This window comes from Mauremys mutica, chromosome 25 (assembly GCF_020497125.1).
Source record: "Mauremys mutica isolate MM-2020 ecotype Southern chromosome 25, ASM2049712v1, whole genome shotgun sequence".
NCBI classification, from domain to species: Eukaryota; Metazoa; Chordata; order Testudines; family Geoemydidae; genus Mauremys; species Mauremys mutica.
The window spans coordinates 14,132,070-14,150,189 of record NC_059096.1 but is presented as its reverse complement, the minus strand read 5'-3'; the positions used below and the strand labels follow the sequence as shown (position 1 = coordinate 14,150,189).

Genomic DNA, 18,120 nt, shown 5'->3' with positions numbered 1-18,120 from the left:
GGCCTGCCGCCTTGAGCCCCTCCCTGCTCCAAGGGGCAATTCCTGAAAGTTGTCTCACAGGCCAGCCAGAGGGGGAAGGTTACAGGCCCCCCCGGGGGCGCTGCAGCCCCAGACATCCTCTGGCAGTTAAACAACAGATGCTGTCACTGCACGTTGCTCCCCCAGAGACCCACCGGGGGCTGCTGGGAATGGAGCGGGGCGGGCGGTCCTGGGGGCGCGGTGACTTACCAGCACATGGGTGAATCGTTCCTCCAGCTCCCCCGCGCTGGGCATGGGCTGCTTCGGGGGCGCGGGCTGCTTGGCGGGCAGAGCTGTGGCTGGTGCCTGAGTCCTGGTCTCCTTCGGCGGAGCCTGGTCCATGCTGCCGGCCGCGTTGCCCATCCTGCAGCTCCTGCCCAGCCCGGAAAGCTGCTTCCAGGCTCCCAGATCCAGATCGGAGAGGAGGAAGAGTCCGAAAGGAGGAAACTTTCCTCCCCAAGCGCGAGGGGCCAGCTCAGAGCCCCCCGCCTGCACCCACGAGGGGGGGTCCCAGGAGCTCTCCGCGCGCCCCCCCGCAATCAGCACCGGGCGCCGGGCGCGGCGGCTCCCCCGCGGGGCTCCATCTCCGCGCGGCTCCCAGGGGCGAACCTGCGGCGTCCCATCGGCCCGGGCAGCCCTGGCGCGGCGCGGCTCGGCTCGGCGCGGCGCGTCCCTCGGCGACTGCAGCAGGCGCGGGCTGGGCTGGGCTGGGCCGGGCCGGGCCGGGCTGGGGGAGGAAGTCAGGGCGCAGCAGCAGCTGCAGCGGCTGCGGTTCCGCGGTGCGCGCTGTGCAGGAAGCGAAGCTGCAGCCGGGGCTGGTGTTTTTATATCGCGGCTATTTGTAACTTCGGGTGTCTCTGCCCCCCCCGCCCCACCGCGGCCCAAGGGGACTAGGGGGAGCGGGGGGGCGGCGGCCGAGCGCCCGGCGCTGCCCGGGCCATGGCCGGGGGAGGCAGGGCCCAGGCACCTGCTGGAAGGGGCTCTCGGAGGAGCGGGAGTGAGGGGGCTTCGGGGTCCCAAAGCCCCACCGCTTCCAGCCGAGGAGCGAAGGCGAATCCGGATTCAGCCGCTCGCCTCGAGTCCCGGGAGGAGCGTGGCCTGGTTCCGCCCCGGGCTGGGGGGCCACTTTCAGCAGCTCAGTGAGCGCCCAGCAGCCCCCTGCTCAGGGAGCTGGGACCAAACCACCTCAGCCCCCCGCAGCCCCCGGTTGAGCCTGCTGGGTCAGGGGCTGCTCCCTGGGTTCAGGGCACCAGGCCTGGGGGGCAGGAGGGGCTGATGCCAGGAGCTCCCGTTGACCCCAAGCAGCAAGGAATTGCAGCCAGGTCTGAGTGCGAGGCCCCTGCTTCTGCTGGCGAATTGTCAGCTCCCGGCCTAGGGTGGCCTGGGACCCTCGCTCGTTTTCACCTTCGCTTCCCACGGGCAAACTTTCCTTCGCCGCCTGAAGGTCTCCAGGAAAAGGGGGACGGAAACAAGCAGCCCAGTGAGGCAGGTCGCTGGCACTGGAGGCATTTCCAGGGTGGGTAGCCAGGCTCCAGGGGTGCTGCTCTCAGTGCACCCCAGACAGTGTCTCAAATGAAGCACCACAGTTAGTGCCCAGCTGCTGGCCCTGCGGCTTACGTGACTTGCCTGGCACCACCTGCCTTAAGCAAACCATTATCCTGCCTCTGCCTGCAGGCCCTGCCGTGTCCTCCACCCACCTTCCAACTTCTCCAGCTGGTGTGGCAGGGATCCTGCACAGAGCTTTCCTGGACAAACCTCCTTGAATTACGTGTCTGTATCCTTGTGGGCTGGGGATTGTAGGTCATTTCATGGGGGAGGGGGACCGCAGCCCTCTAGGAACTAAGAGTGTGTGTGGGGGGTAGGCCCAGTCACTCAGGAGAGGTGTCACACCCTGGAGAGACTCTCGCATCTACTGGGTCAGACTGGATTCTCCAGAGACCAGGGCCGGCATTAGGGGGTAACAAGCAGGGCAGCTGGCCGGGGCCCCTTGCCAGAGGGGGCCCCATGAAGCTAAGTTACACGGTGTCTGCAGAGTCCCTGGGGTAAATGCAATGTGGGTACGACAGTCATTTCATCTCTAAAAGAGGAAAGGAATCACACTACAGCCGAGTTCCCAAACACCCAGGGGGCGAGCGGTGACACCAGGCAGCTCAGGCTTTAGCGGGGTGGGGGCCTGCTCCTTAGTCTCCACCCCTGGACTTCAGTGAGTAATGCTGGTCCTGCCGGAGACCAGCCGGCACAGAAAGGACTGTTGGCTAAATGGCCGTTTTCCTGAGCCAGCAAGCGGACAGGACCTTCTGTCCTAGGGCCCCCAGTCCTTCCTTGCACAGGCTGGAACGACTCTGGCCTACGAGGCCCCACAAGACTGAGGGTGCTTGTTCTGAGCTGGGGCTGTTATGAACTTGTAACCCCAGAAACCCCCTCGGTGGGGTCTGAGGGACTGACTCCTGCCGAGCCTGTGGGTGCGGTGATCCTGGTGAGCTGCTTAGCATGCGGGCAGGTTCTTTTCTCGTTTTGAATCCGGTTTCTCTGGGATCTCTGACCTTAAGAATAAATGGGCTTCCCTAGAAAGGCTGGTGGTTGTTTAACTGGGGCAACTCCACCATTTACGGTCTCTGAGGAGAAAAGGAAAAGCAGCCGGCGTGGGCGGCCCAGCCACGTAGGCAGGGAGCCAGGCAGTCTGGAAATACCCCAGTCGGGTCTTTGCCCGAGAGAGCTGGTGGCTGAGGAGCTGGGATTTCGCAGTGGGTGCCATGGCTGGCCCATGGGGGGAATATGGGTGCATTGCCCTGAACTGTAAAAAGAGTCTCATTCACTCCTCCCCTGAGCGCTGTCACTCGAGGGAGGATCCGGTGCAAAACAGACAGATTGCAGCACACGGCTGGTCCAGTGGTTATGGTGCTAACCTGGCGCTCAGGAGATGGGCGTTCCGGTCCCTGCTCTGCTGGGGGATCCTTGGGCAAATCCCTGCCTCTCCGTTCCCCACCTGTAAGCCGGTGCTGCTTGGGAAGTACCGTCTCCCAGGGGTGCTGAAAGGCTGAATGTGTGAGACTGGCAGGGGGCAGAGAGGTACCTAAGGGGTAGGGTAGGAGGCACCCCAAGTCCTGGCAATTCCTGACTTTGGGGCGCTTGACTCTGCCATTTAAAGAACATTCCTTTCGTTAAATATCTTTGTATTTAATCCTGTAGGTTTTCTTGTAAAAAAGACAAATGTCAAAGCAAATGGGGTTACATGCAACCCCCGCATCAGACAGCAGCAGGGTTTGAACCCGAACCTTCAGCACTGCTCAAGCTACCAACAGGAAACAGCTGTTACCTTGGGGATGGGTGGCTGGGGCCATTGGCCAGCTCTTGGGGTAACCGAGCATCCCTTTTTCTCTCTCCTTCCCTCCCTCAACTTTGGGGGAGCTCCTGCCAACACTGGGTTGAAAATGCAAGTGCTGGAAGGGGGGTGATGATTTCAAAAGGATGTATGGGCAGTGGAAGCATGTGACCGTGAGAAGCAGGCAGGGGAAAAGGAGAGCCAGTGAAGGAGAAATAGATCTAAGGAACAGGTTCGAAGGTCTGGAGAATGAGGAAGGGGTACAGCAGGTGGTAGCTGACGGTGGTAGGGCAAGGAAGAAGAGAATAGCGGCTAGTCCAATACAAAGAGGGGAGGAGTCGATGGAGACAGCGCCAACCTTGGGCCCCGGGAGGATGCAGGATGGCTTAAGGGGGACTACAAGGGAGGATAGGAATGGATGGAGCTTGCCACCAGGGGGAACGGGGGATAGGTTAGCAGACCGCACTGTCACCAGGCAAAGGCAGGTCTACGTGATTGGGGATTCCATACTGAGAAGGTTGGACAGGCCTGTGACCAGGGCTGATCCAGAGAACAGAAGGGTGTGCTGTCTACCGGGCGCTAAAATACGGGATGTGGACCTGCAGTTGAAAAGGATCCTAAAAGGAGCAGGTAAGAACCCGTTGATCATCCTTCATGTAGGAACGAATGACACGGCTAGATTCTCGCTAGAGAGGATCAAGGGAGACTATGCCAGGCTGGGTAAGACGCTCAAGGAAATTGAGGCTCAGGTGATCTTCAGTGGGATTCTACCTGTCCCTAGGGAAGGGCGACAAAGGGGTGACAGGATTGTGATGATAAATAGTTGGCTCAGGGAGTGGTGCTATAAGGAGGGCTTTGGGATGTATGGGCACTGGGAGGCTTTCGGGGACAGAGAACTGTTCTCACGGGATGGGCTCCACCTGAGTAGGGAGGGAAATAGACTTCTAGGAGGGAGGCTGGCTCATCTGATCAAAAGAGCTTTAAACTAGGTATTGGGGGGAGACGGTTGGGAGATGTCCAGGCACTCTCCACGCCAAATTTAAACATTGAGAGGGAGGACAAGAGGATAAGAACGGATATAGCCAGAGGGAGGGGTTTGGACATAAGGAAGAGGAGGGGGATGGATACTAGACCAATAGGTCATACTGGTGGTACTGTGTCCCTACCAAATTGGGTAACAAAGGTGAGAGAAGCCAAACAGCAAAAATTAGGATGTTTGTTCACCAATGCGAGAAGCCTAGGTAACAAAGTGGAGGAATTGGAGCTCCTGGTCCGAGAATTGAAACCGGATATCGTAGGAATAACCGAAACATGGTGGAACGGTAGTCAAGACTGGAGTACAGGTATGGAAGGGTATGTGCTGTTTAGGAAAGACCGAAACAAAGGTAAAGGTGGGGGAGTAGCATTGTATGTCAATAATGAGGTAAACTGTAATGAAATAACTAGTAATGGAATGGATAATATGGAGTCTGTTTGGGCAATGGTCACATTAGGGAAGAAAACTATTAGAGCCTCCCCTGGGATAGTGATTGGGGTGTGCTATAGACCGCCGGGATCTAGCCTGGATATGGATAGAGAACTCTCTAATGTTTTTAAGGAGGTAAATACTAATAGGAACTGTATGATCATGGGAGACTTTAACTTCCCGGATATAGATTGGGGAACAAATGCTAGTAATAATAATAGGGCTCAGCTTTTCCTAGATGTGATAGCTGATGAATTCCTTCATCAAGTAGTAGCTGAACCGACGAGGGGGGATGCCATTTTAGATTTGGTTTTGGTGAGTAGTGAGGACCTTGTTGAGGAAATGGTTGTAGGGGACAACCTTGGCTCAAGTGATCATGAGCTAATTCGGTTCAAAATAAATGGAAGGATAAACAAAATTGCATCTGAGACTAAGGTTTACGATTTTAAAAGGGCTAACTTTACTAAATTAAGGCGACTAGTTAGGTAAGTGGATTGGACTAACATATTTAGGGATCTAAAGGCGGAAGACGCCTGGGAATATTTCAGGTTGAAGTTGCAGGAGCTGTCAGAGGCCTGTATCCCGAGAAAGGGAAAACGGTCCTTAGGTAGCAGTTTTAGACCGAGCTGGATGAGCAAGCGTCTCAGAGGGGTGATTAAGAAAAAACAGAAAGCGTACAAGGAGTGGAAGATGGGAGGGATCAGCAAAGAAACCTACCTTATTGAGGTAAGAGGGTGTAGGGATGCAGTGAGAAAGGCCAAAAGCCGGGTAGAGATGGACCTTGCGAAGGGAATTAAAACCAATAGTAAAAGGTTTTTTAGCCATATAAATAGGAAGAAAACCAAGAAAGAAGAAGTGGGACCACTTAAAACTGTAAACGGAGTGGAGATTAAGGATAAGCTAGGCATGGCACAATATCTAAACGAATATTTTGCCTTGGTCTTTAATGAGGCTAATGAAGGGCTAAGGAATAGTGGCAGAGTGACTGATGGGAATGAAGGTGCGGGGTTGGAAATTACAGTATCCGAGGTAGAAGCCAAACTTGAACAGCTTAACGGTAGTAAATCAGGCGGCCCGGATAATCTTCATCCTAGAATATTAAAGGAATTGGCGAGTGAAATTGCAAGCCCGTTAACGATAATTTTTAACGAATCTCTAAACTCGGGGGTTGTACCGTTTGACTGGAGATTAGCTAATATAGTTCCTATTTTCAAGAAGGGGAAAAAAAGTGACCCGGGTAACTACAGGCCTGTTAGTTTAACATCTGTAGTATGTAAAGTCATGGAAAAAATATTAAAGGAGAGAGTAGTTACGGACCTTGAGGTCAATGGCAATTGGGACAAATTACAACATGGTTTTACGAAAGGTAGATCGTGCCAAACCAACCTGATCTCCTTCTTTGAGAAAGTAACAGATTTTTTAGACAAGGGAAATGCGATGGATCTAATATATCTAGATTTCAGTAAGGCGTTTGATACGGTACCGCATGAAGAATTACTGGTTAAATTGGAAAAGATGGGGATCGAAATGAAAATCCAGAGGTGGATAAGGAACTGGTTAAAGGGGAGACTGCAGAGGGTCGTATTGAAGGGTGATCTGTCGGGTTGGAGGGAGGTTACCAGTGGAGTTCCTCAAGGTTCGGTTTTGGGTCCGATCTTATTCAATCTATTTATCACTGACCTCAGAACCAAAAGTAGGAGTGGGCTGATAAAGTTTGCGGATGACACGAAGTTGGGAGGTATTGCCAATTCGGAGAAGGATCGGGATATCCTCCAGGGAGATTTGGATGACCTTGTAAACTGGAGTATTAGTAATAGGATGAAATTCAATAGTGAGAAGTGTAAGGTTATGCATTTAGGGATGACTAACAAGAATTTTAGTTATAAGCTGGGGACGCACCAGTTGGAAGTAACGGAAGAGGAGAAGGACCTAGGAGTCCTGGTTGATCGTAGGATGACTATGAGTAGGCAATGTGATGTGGCCATTAAAAAAGCTAATGCGGTCTTGGGATGCATTAGGCGAGGTATTTCTAGTAGAGATAAGGAGGTGCTAGTCCCGTTATACAAGGTGTTGGTGAGACTTCATTTGGAGTATTGTGTGCAGTTTTGGTCTCCCATGTTTAAGAAGGATGAATTCAAACTGGAACGGGTACAAAGAAGGGCCACTAGAATGATCCGAGGAATGGAAAGCCTGTCGTATGAAAGGAGACTTGAGGAGCTCGGTTTGTTTTCCTTAACCAAAAGAAGGATAAGAGGAGATATGATTGCACTCTTTAAATATATCAGAGGGATAAATACCAGGGAAGGAGAGGAATTATTTCAGCTCAGTACTAATGTGGACACGAGAACAAATGGATATAAATTGGCAGTCGGGAAGTTTAGGCTTGAAATTAGACGAAGGTTTCTAACCATCAGGGGAGTGAAATTCTGGAACAGCCTACCGAGGGAAACAGTAGGGGCGAAGGACCTCTCTGGCTTTAAGATTAAGCTTGATAAGTTTATGGAGGGAATGGTTTGATAGGATAACGTGATTTAGTCAATAGGTCAATAACGTGCGACCACTGGTAATTAGTACCAAGGGTCAGTGTTGGGATATTGAAAGTCTTTTTCCTGAGTGTCTGGCTGGAGAGTCTTGCCCGCATGCTCGGGGTTCAGCTGATCGCCATATTTGGGGTCGGGAAGGAATTTTCCTCCAGGGTAGATTGGCAGTGGCCCTGGAGGTTTTTCGCCTTCCTCCGCAGCATGGGGCAGGGGTCGCTTGCTGGAGGATTATCTGCTACTTGAAGTCTTTAAATCAGGATTTGGGGACTTCAACAGCTGAGTCAAGGGAGAGAATTATATCAGGAGTGGGTGGATCAGCTTTTGTGGCCTGCATCTTGCGGGAGGTCAGACTAGATGATCATAATGGTCCCTTCTGATCTTAAGTTCTATGATTCTATGATCTCAGCAAACCCAGAGCAGAATTTCAGGGGAGAAAGAAAAGGCACTTTTCAGACCCCCCCCCCCCGGGGCTTTCTCCCTCCTTGATTTCAGAGGTTTGCTGCAAAGAGCACAGCTATGAGAGCGTCGCAGGTGAAGATTGCAGGAATCTCTTCTCGTGGAAAATGTTAGGCTCCCAGCGCCTGTATAATTACAGATGTACTTGGAGGCACCCGTAGAGATCGGGTTCCCGTTGTGCCAGGCGCGATACAAACCCACAGAGAGACAGTCCCTGCCTCAAAGAGCTGAACAGATGAGACGAAGAGGGGGAAAGGAAGGGACTTGCCCAAGGTCACCCAGCACAGTTAGGTCTCCTGTAGCCCAGTCTCGTGCCCAACACCCTAGGGCAGGCGCTAGCTAATGGAGCAATTCCTTTCGCTCCAGTGCTAGAGGCCTCTGCTTTGAAGCCGAAGCTCCAGCTAGGGCTGATGGAGCACGGGGGGCAGGGAGCCCAGCGCTCCAGCAAGGCTGGCGGTGGGCCCCAGAGGCGGCGGCGTGGCCCCAGAGGCGGCGGCGTGGCCCCAGAGGCGGCGTGGCCCCAGGGCCGGCGTGGCCCCAGGGCCGGCGTGGCCGCTGCACAGTGCAGTCTCTCTGGGGAGCCGGCCACAGGCTGCTGAGCAGAGGTCAGGGGATGTGTGAGCTAAGGGAAGTTCCCTCCCGCCGAGCCCAGAGGGCGAGAAGCCAAGAAGACCATTTCTTGCATCCTCTCTGGGCTCATGGGCCGACCCAGCTTTCCAGCTCGTGCAGCGTCTCTGCACGCGGCCCATCTCCCTCGCCCTGTGGCCGGAGATGGTTTCTGAACCTGGCCGCGATCCCAAGTGGAGGAGCAGGGAATGTTTTATTTCACCCCCCCGACATTTACAGGCTATTAGCTGCCTTCCCTTGCCTGCCATTTCCAGGCAGTGCTGTGCAGCCTGGCGCCTGGGAGCACCCAGAACCTCTGCAGGAGGGGCCGGGGAGCAGGGGAAACGGAGCGCTCAGCGCTGGGAGGGAGTGTCTGTCTGCTAGTGGCTCGAGCAGGGGACTGGGACTCCTGGGTTCCCCGCCATTGTGCTGTCAGACTGAGCAGGTCATTTCCCCTGGGCGCGCAGAGGTGTCTCCATTGGTAAGTGCAGGCTGATGGCGACTCCCCCTGCCCCAGGGAGGGTTAATGGGTGTTTGCAAAGAGTTCCGTGTCGGAAAGTCACTTCTAGAAACACAACTTCTTACAGTGGCAGGCTGCAAATGTGCAGGGCGCAGCAGCCAGGGGACGGGAACAGGCTAACCCGGCCTGGCAGGGGTCACAGCCCCTGAGAGGAGCACAAACAGGTGTCAGGGGCTTGCAACCTATAAATAATAAACCGATGTTCCTTGTAAGCTGCGCGGCCGCGCAGGCAGGCGGGGAGAGGCACCCCTCCCCCAGCCCAGCCCCCCCCCGAGCTTCCAGGGAGAGAGGCACCTCCCACCAGCCCGGCCCAGGCCCACCGGAGCTGCCACAGCTGGGGAGAGACGCCTCTCACCTGGCCCCAAGCTGCTGTGGCCAGAGAGGGATGTGGGGGAGTCCTCTCTCCCCACTGCAGCCCTGGGGCAGCCTGCATCCCGAACCCCTCATCCCCAGCCCCACTCCAGAGCCCACCCCCCCGCACCCCAACCCTCCGTCCCAGGCCTGAGCCCCCTCCCACACTCCGGACCCCTCGGTCCCACCCCCACCACATGAATTTTGTTACGTGCACTGGTATGAAGGTGTCAAGTATCAGAGGGGAGCCATGTTAGTCTGGATCTGTAAAAGCAGCAAAGAGTCCTGTGGCACCTTATAGACTAACAGACGTATTGGAGCGTGAGCTTTCATGGGTGAATCCCCATTTCGTCGGATGCATGTAGTGGAAATTTCCAGAGGCAGGTAGAGGTTGCTGGATTTCCACTCCATCCGGCTAAATGCAGTGCCTTGCGTGGTGTGAAGTGTCAGAGGTGTAGCCGTATGAAGGTGAGGTGTCACACAGGGTCGTGTCACACATCACCCCACACTGGTGCACATAACAAAATCCATTCTGCACAGCGGTGGGAAAAATTAGAGGGACGCTGGTTGTAACTACACTTCCCTTCCTCCACTGTGGAATGGTTCCAGATCCCAGGGTGGGATGGAAAAGCTCCTCCAGGCTGGCAGGCACCGTGCCCCTTACTCCTCACCCCGCCCTGACGGTCGCTAGCTCTTCAAGAGGAAGCTGTTTCCTCAGTAGCTCTCAAAGGTGCTCGGTGCCATGAGCCCCGGGTCTTGGATGGGGAAAGCTGAGACCCAGCAAGTGGGGGGTGACTTACCCAAGGTTCCCCAGCAGACATGGGCCAGGACTAGAACCCAGGTCTCTGGAGTCCCACTCCCAGCTTTGTGCACTGGCCACTAGCCCACAGTTCAGGTCCTCTGGGGCCTTGGAGCCTGGCCCTCAAGTAATTTTACTCCCAGCTAATTAATGAAGACACAAGCAATTACTGTCAGTGAGGGGGCTGCAGCACTGGCGCCCCCTGGAGGAGCTGAGGCAGCACAAAAGCAGGGTACGAGTGTAACGACTCTGGGCAATCAACCCCAGGGGCCGGGGCTGGCAAGTCAAAAGCTGCCGTTGATTTTGGGAGTCTTGGTTTTTGGCTGCCGAGCTTGAGACCCCATGAGCTGGGTCAGCCCAGAACTCAAGGCCTCTGGCCCAGCATTTCTGGGGGCCAGTTTGTCACGCCAGGGGAGCTAAGACTTGATATTGCTACAGTCAGAGAATCAGCAGGACTGCAGGCTCCTTGGGGAAGGGACCATCCTTTGGCTCTGGGTCTGTGCAGCGTTTGGCCCCAGGGCATCTGGGGCCACAACTGGAGCCAGGCACCAAGAGATAGACCAGGGGTCGGCGACCTGTCAGAAGTGCTGGGCCGAGTCTTCTTTTATTCACTCTGATTTAGGGTTTCGCGGGCCAGTCATACATGTTAAGGTTCTTAGAAGGTCTCTTTCTCTAAGTCTATAATATAGAACTAAACTATTGTTGTATGTAAAGTAACTAAGGTTTTTAAAAAGTTTAAGAAGCTTCATTTAAAATTAAATTAAAATGCAGAACCCTCAGACCGGTGGCCAGGACCTGGACAGTGTGAGTGCCACTGAAAATCAGCTTGTGTGCCGCCTTCGGCACCCGTGCCATAGGTTGCCTACCCCTGAGATAGATCCTCATTAACCATCATCATAACTCAAAACCCCCTTTAACAACCAACCAGCCCCCTTTCAGCCTCTTTTTATCCATCATCAAAAAGCCCAAAGAGGCACAAGGCCAGTGTGTTTCAACTCCTTTGCAGGTCACTAGCTCGGCATGGTGCATGGCCCCCCCCAGCGTTCGCAGGAGCCGCCCTCCTGCCGGTCAGGATTCAGGCCAAGGGGCATTTTGAAAGCCCTCGCTGCATTCTCCTCCCCTCTGCCCTACGCTGCGTCATTCCGCCCCCAATCACACGTTTTCCTAGGGCACCATTCCCCTGGGTGCCCCTGGGGCAGGAGATCTAGAGAGTCAGCTGGTGGCTGATGCAGTGATACAGGAAACTCTTGTGCATGGGACCAAGGAGAATTCAGGACCGGCAAGGGGCTAGTGAGGACTTTGGGGTGTCCAGCGAGATCCCCATTCCCACTGGCCCCAAAACACCACAAGCCTGGTTCTGGTGGCATCCTCACCAGTGCAACGTGGGTGTCGCCTGCTACCAGCTCAGCCTGGGCAGCGCTTGCACTGGTGCAGAGGGTGGCACAGAGTGCAGGGCAATGGTGAGGCAGGCCCCAGATTTGGGTAGGGGAATCACTAACTTCCCTGTGTGATTTTCAGTGGACGAGGATGCTGCTTTCTCCACGATAAAGGCAGGATTTCCTCTGCTGAGGCAGGAGTACAGAGGGGGGCCTCTTCTGGGCTTGCACTTTGCCAGACTAAGGGCAGTGCACCAGGAGGCCAAGTGCCAGGCCTAGTTTGCACCTTAATGGGGCACATTGTAGCCACTCAGAGGCTCATTTCCATGCGTAGTGAAGGCAACATACCAGGGGTGGCCAAACTACAGGTAAAGTGCAGCTTGCAGAGTCCCCCTTCCCATTTTCCACCTACCAGATTGGGGTGGCAGGAACTAATGGCTTCAGCCCTGCGGGAGGCACCTGTTGGGGCTTAGGGCTTCAGCAGGACAAGGGCTGAAGCTAGGGTGATCAGACAGCAAGTGTGAAAAATCGGGACAAGGTGGGGGGTAATAGGAGCCTATATAAGAAAAAGCCCCAAATATCAGGACTGTCCCTATAAAATCGGGATCTCGGTCACCCTAGCTGAAGCCCTGAGCCCCAGCAAACGGGCCCCACAGGGCTGACGCCCCCAAGCCCAGCAAACGCGCCCGGCTGTCGAACTTCTGAAGACTGTCGTATGCAGCTCAGAGGGTCAGTAAGTTTGGCCACCCTGCAATATAAAGCTTTGGAAGGGACAGAAACCCCCCTGCTCCAGGGCTCAAGCTGAGCACTAGGGAGCAGGGTGAGAAAGCGACTTTCCTGGGGGAAGGCTCTCCCATAAGTGCTGGATGTGGGGTTCTTGCCCCTTCCTCTGAAGCAGCTGGTGCTGGCAGCTCGCAGAGACGGGACACTGGACCCCTGCTCAGCCCGGCAATGCCCTTGTAAAGTGCTTGGACCAGCAGGGTCAGATTCTGCTCTCGCTTACCCGGGTGTTAATCTGGAGTCTCTCCACTGAGTGACTCTGTACTGACCGCTGTGTAAATGCGCTCAGCGCCTGGCGCTATTCCCCCTGCGGTGGGAGAAAAAAGCCACACTGCCCACGCTGCAACCCTCTGCCCCCCAACTCCTTCCACGCCCCCTTCCTGCCCGAGCCGGGCAGAGCCGGGCTGACTCCGGTGCTGGCACAGCGCAGGCCAGAGCCCTGGCGAGAGGACAGTGCGGTGGGGTCTTGCTGCCCCCTGCTGGGCCCGTGGACAGTGAACAGCTAAGCAAGCCCTGAAGACTGGCGCCAGGCAGCTCTGGTTGTAATACACGGGGCCGGTCTCTGCTCAGCGGGTCTGGGCTGGCTGCACGAGCCGAACGGCGGTGGCAGAGCCTTTCCAGAGGGCGTCACCCCCCTTAGCAGTGTGTGGGCAGGGAAACCCTGGGAACAAGGGCACAGCAGCGTGCGTGGCTCTGAAGGGCGGCGTCCGGGGAGTCACAACACACCAGCTCCAAGGACACATTCCCTGACCACACGCGTCATTCACGCAGCGTCACGGGTGCCCGGTGCCGGCCATCCCCAGACCGGCAAGTTCAGCAAAACTCAAATATTCAAACCAGGAACTCGAGTGAAGCTAAACCTTAGCTGTGCCCCCCGGGGCTGGCACTAGCTGCTGGGAAGCCTCCGCTCGTGGCACTCACTGGGTTGGGTGTAGCTGTGCTGAACGGTGATTGTGAACTGAGGCGATGTGGAAGGGCCATGCCCGGGTGGGGGGTGCCCCCTCCCTGACCCTGTGCGTGTGATCAAAAGAAAGAGGGGTGCATGTGCCTCAGGAGAGCCAGCGTGCCCCTGTTCAGAGCTGCGCTGTGTGTGGGGGGGCACCGGGATTTTCCTGCCGTGGGGCTTGTCAGCAGTGCGGTGGGAGAGGCGCGAGGTCTGGGGGTTTGACGGAGGGCAAGTGGCAGTACAGTGTTAGGGGCCGTTGTGTGCAGGAGGGCGAAGGGAGGGGTAGCAGCTGTGGTGGTCCTTCCACGCAGTCGCGTGTGCATGGGGGGGCTGCAGGTCGCTCCTGTCCAGTACAAAGGCAGCGGGAGTATGTGTGGGTCGCAGTGGAGCAGCTCTCAAAGCAGGCGGGGGGCTTGGGATACCAGGGGGGCAGAGGCAGGAGCAAACTGGAGATTGGAACCACGAGGCAGCCAGGAGGCAGCCAGGTCAGGCGACCCAGAGATCAGAGCAGGAGCAGGGGGGAATCCCAGTTGCAAGGACAACTTCCTGATGCTGTGCTGGGTTTACAGCGAGCCAGTCAGGACCCCCAGCATCCTGCCCGTCAGGGTCCAGGAGTGGGGTGCTCTGGTGGGGTTCAGCTGCCGCCCTCGTGGCTGTTAACAGGTTGGAGCTGACTGGTACTTACGTGCCCTGTGGCCGAGGATTCAAGACCTGTGGTTTCTGGCAGGAGCAGCAAAAGCTTCTTAAAGGGGGGTGCTACCGAACTCAAAGTGTGGCCCTGCATCACCCCTTCTCCCCTGCCCTGAGCCCTGCCTGCATCCCTGACGGCTGGTAAAACGTGCTGGGGCCATGGCCTCCTGGCATGTGGCTGCCTGGTTTGGCCAGAGACTTCGCTGAATTTTGGCTCATCATAAATCTGATCATTGCAAAAATTGTCCACTAACCCTCCAAGCGCCCCAAGGAAGCAAGGGGAGTTCCCACTGAGCCGAAGAGGGGGTGAGTATTTTCTTCCCCAGCTTGCAGGGAGGGTAGGACGAGAGGGGTCAGTAACCTGGGGCAAGTCTGCTAACGTCTTCCTCGTCACTGAACGTGCTTGTCTTGTTCTTCTCCCTTCTAATAAAGACACCGGGATGGGGGTGGTGGAGACTGGCTTTGCTGAGAGACTGGCCCTGACTCATTTTCCTTTGCTCCTTCCCATCTTTGCCATGGCAGGGATGGGCCCCAGCGCAGAACCTCAGATCCGAACAGCTTGCGCTTTGGCACAGCTGAACCAGTGTTCAAAGTGCCCGGGCCTGCTCTGTTTGAGAGAAGGACGGTTTGTCCTGCTGGCAAAGGGAGGGGTTTGCCCTGGACACGTCAATCTGCCTGGTAATTCTTCTGCCTGTGTTTGTATGTGGAAAGTTTGGAAGTAAGAAACAGGCAGGGCCCTTCGGCTTCAGGTTTTGCTGATTTATTTGTTAATTGAAAATTTCCCAGATTTTACAAAAGCTATTGGGGCGGGGGGGGATTTTCACCCAAATTGCAGCCTCCTCAAGTACATGTAAATAGTGACTGCTGAGGAAATCCAATGCATCCCATTCGCTGGAGGTGTGTATGTTCATAAGTTAGTCAGTGTAACTGTGAGGTGGAAGGCAGCCAGTGGAAATTGTGCATGTATCTGTACATCAATATTCGAGGCCTCAAATAAGGGGTATGGAGCTCCCAGGACCCGGCTCCTTGCTCCAGAAGGAGAGTTGGAGGCCCAGGAACCCAGGCAGATCTGGTTACCGAGCTGCCATCTCTCCTCCCAGAGGCGGGAGCTGGGTCTGGATGCCGGGGCTGGGGGGATCTCCCTGGAAGGGGAGATGGTGGCTCAGGAACCTGAGCAGACCACAGGTGGAGCCTCCCCCCACACCCAGCTCCTCGCGCTGGAAGGAGAGGTGGCAGCCCAGGTAACTGAGCCGCCAGGTCTCCTTCCAGAGCGGGGCCAGAAGCAGAAGAGGTGGAGGAGGCATGTGAGGAGATGGCGCCCTCGCTTTCTCCATCTCTTCTGCTCCAGGAGGAGAGATGGCGGCTCCATGAACTGGGCCCTCCAGGTTCCTGAGCCGCTTGCTCCTCCGGTGGGAGGGAGCCTGGCCTGGGTGTTAGCACCCTAACACCACCAGCCCGTCAGCCACCCAGGCACCCTCCTCTGGGCTAGGCCAGCCCTGTCCTCCCCTTGCAGGCTAAGAAGAAACGCACCCCAGTCCCTTCGAATCGTTCCCCGTGATATCCAGCCCCTGACACTGGCTACTCGCAGAAATCCCAGCTCCCAAAGCAGCAGTGGGCCCCTGTTTACCAGCTTCCCTTTAACCCCCGCTGGGTCACACACAGCACTTCTAGGAAAACAGAAGGGGGTGTATTTATTTAAGAAAGACTGGAGAGTTCACTAGAAACAAGAGGGTGTGGTGGAAACAAAGGGTTACGATACAAAACAAAATGCAAACCTCAGCTACACTCATGAATACTTCCCTTTCTTTTAGCGAATAAAGTAGTTCCCCCCCCCCGCCCCCAAGTTCAGTGTGGTGCAGAGCAGGCTGGCTTCACAGGCACCAGGATCCAAGTTTTCATAAGAACATCCCTGTCCCTCCAGATGGCTCCTCAGTGAATGTATCCAGAGTGCCTCTCCCCACCCTGTTATACAGAAACAGGTTTTTGTCTCTGTTTGTAGGCTGGGTGATCCCCTGTCTGTTGTACTGCTCCTTTTTTATCTCCAAGTGGTGTCAATTGTTCGCTCTTGTCTCTGATGGGTTTCCATTGAAAGCGTTGGGATGGAAGAAGACTAGACAATTGAGCCTTGCATTACATCACCAGCTAACTAAGGAGGGGTGACCACTCCCTCCTGCATGAAAGGGCCATCGCCAGGACTGATCATCCCCTGGGGACTAACTTTTACTCCAAATCCATAAAGCACATTCCCTATAGGGACATTATTCCTCAGCTATTGCCCGTACACACAGCTCACAGTGCTCATGACTAAGGTTAAGATTTTATCACCGTTATTTTTAGTAAATGTCACAGACGGGTCACAGGCAATGGACAATAAACAAAAATTAGTGGAAGCCCACGACCCGTCTGTGACTTTTACTAAAAATAATGCGGGGGGGGGGGGAGAGCTGACGGGGGATGACTGAAGCCTGAGCCCTGCGGGGTGGGGGGGAATGGGGGAGTATGAGAGTCTGAGCCTCACTGCAGGAGGAGGGGGGCTCCAGCACCCACCGCCATGTCAGCTGATGGCTCCAGCTGACAGCATTCACCGCTGCCCCAGCAGCTCGGTGATCTGGGGCCTCTGCCACCCACAGAAGCACAGAGCTCCAGGGTGCCTGCCGCCCATGGCAGCTCGGAGCTCCAAGGCCCTCGCTGGCTGACAGCTCCGTCCTGCTGCCCCATGCATGGTGCTGAAGCTGAAGGGACAACATCACAGAGATCTCTGAAAGTCACGGAATTCGCGCCTTCCATGGCCTCTGTGACAAAATCTTATCCTTAATCGTGAATCTTGACATGTTACTAACTTTCTATCTCATAGACTTTAAGGCCAGAAGAGACCATCGCGATCATCTATTCTGACCTCCTGCACAGCGCAGGCCACAGAACCTCACCCACCCACTTCCGAAATAGACCCCTGGCCTCTGGCTGAGTTACCAACATCCTCCAATCATGGTTTAAATACTTCATGTTACACTTCGGGCTGATGGTGCACCAGCACTGGGGCTCCCCTACTACAAGCTGAAATCACTAGGATCTGAAATCACTAGGATCTGTGTTAACTAGTGGGGGCGGGGGGCTGAAGATATATCGCTAAGTGGCTGGCAGGGCAGAGCAGTTTGCAGGACGGCTGGTGGAGTGGCTGGCAGGGCAGAGCAGTTTGCGGGACGGCTGGTGGAGTGGCTGGCAGGGCAGAGCAGTTTGCGGGACGGCTGGTGGAGCGGCTGGCAGGGCAGAGCAGTTCGCGGGACGGCTGGTGGAGCGGCTGGCAGGGCAGAGCAGTTCGCGGGACGGCTGGTGGAGTGGCTGGCAGGGCAGAGCAGTTTGCGGGATGGCTGGTGGAGTGGCTGGCAGGGCAGAGCAGTTTGCGGGACGGCTGGTGGAGTGGCTGGCAGGGCAGAGCAGTTTGCGGGACGGCTGGTGGAGCGGCTGGCAGGGCAGAGCAGTTCGCGGGACGGCTGGTGGAGTGGCTGGCAGGGCAGAGCAGTTTGCAGGATGGCTGGTGGAGCGGCTGGCAGGGCAGAGCAGTTCGCGGGACGGCTGGTGGAGTGGCTGGCAGGGCAGAGCAGTTTGCAGGATGGCTGGTGGAGTGGCTGGCAGGGCAGAGCAGTTTGCGGGACGGCTGGTGGAGCGGCTGGCAGGGCAGAGCAGTTTGCAGGACGGCTGGTGGAGTGGCTGGCAGGGCAGAGCAGTTTGCGGGAGGGCTGGGGGAGCAGTGCAGCTGGTGGAGTGGAGCCGCTTGCGGTGAAGGCTGCAGCAGAACCCCACAGAGATTCAGGGCAGTCGGCCTTGGACCACGTAAGGTTCCCCTTAACACCCCGGGCCTCCCCCATTTCCACCCAGGCTGGGAGGGTAAAACTCTGCAGATAAACTTTTGAACTCGGGGGCTGCACTGACCAGGGACAGAGACTTTGGGGGTGTTGGACTTTGGGGACTTTGGGTGATTCTTGGATTGCTGGACTCAAGAGCCAAAGGGAAAGGACATGGCCCAGTTTGCTGGGGTGGGTCTTTGCTCATGGTTTGGTCTATGAACCCTAAGTGTGGTGTTTTCCCAATTTAACGCTGATGTCGTTTACCTCATGTTATTACAGATTTTCTGCTACACCGAGACTGTGCTTGCGAGAGGGGAAGTATTGCCTCTTGGAGGCGCCCAGGGGTGTGTGTAAGATTTTCCCAGGTCACTGGGTGGGGGCTCAAGCTGATTTTGTGTTACATTGT

At 55.9% G+C, this 18,120-nt stretch overlaps 1 protein-coding gene across 2 annotated transcripts in view; it reads right to left on the bottom strand.

Annotated features, from left to right (window-relative positions):
• The window catches only part of FMNL1 (formin like 1), a 62,067-nt gene extending 61,608 nt beyond the window's left edge, over positions 1-459 (bottom strand). For both annotated transcript variants that reach the window (XM_044999550.1, XM_044999549.1), the window contains exon 1: positions 229-459. In XM_044999550.1, coding sequence (XP_044855485.1) covers positions 229-381 — 153 coding nt within the window. In that variant the 5' untranslated portion in view covers positions 382-459. The remainder of the gene's footprint in view (positions 1-228) is intronic.
• Positions 460-18,120: the final 17,661 nt, after the last annotated feature.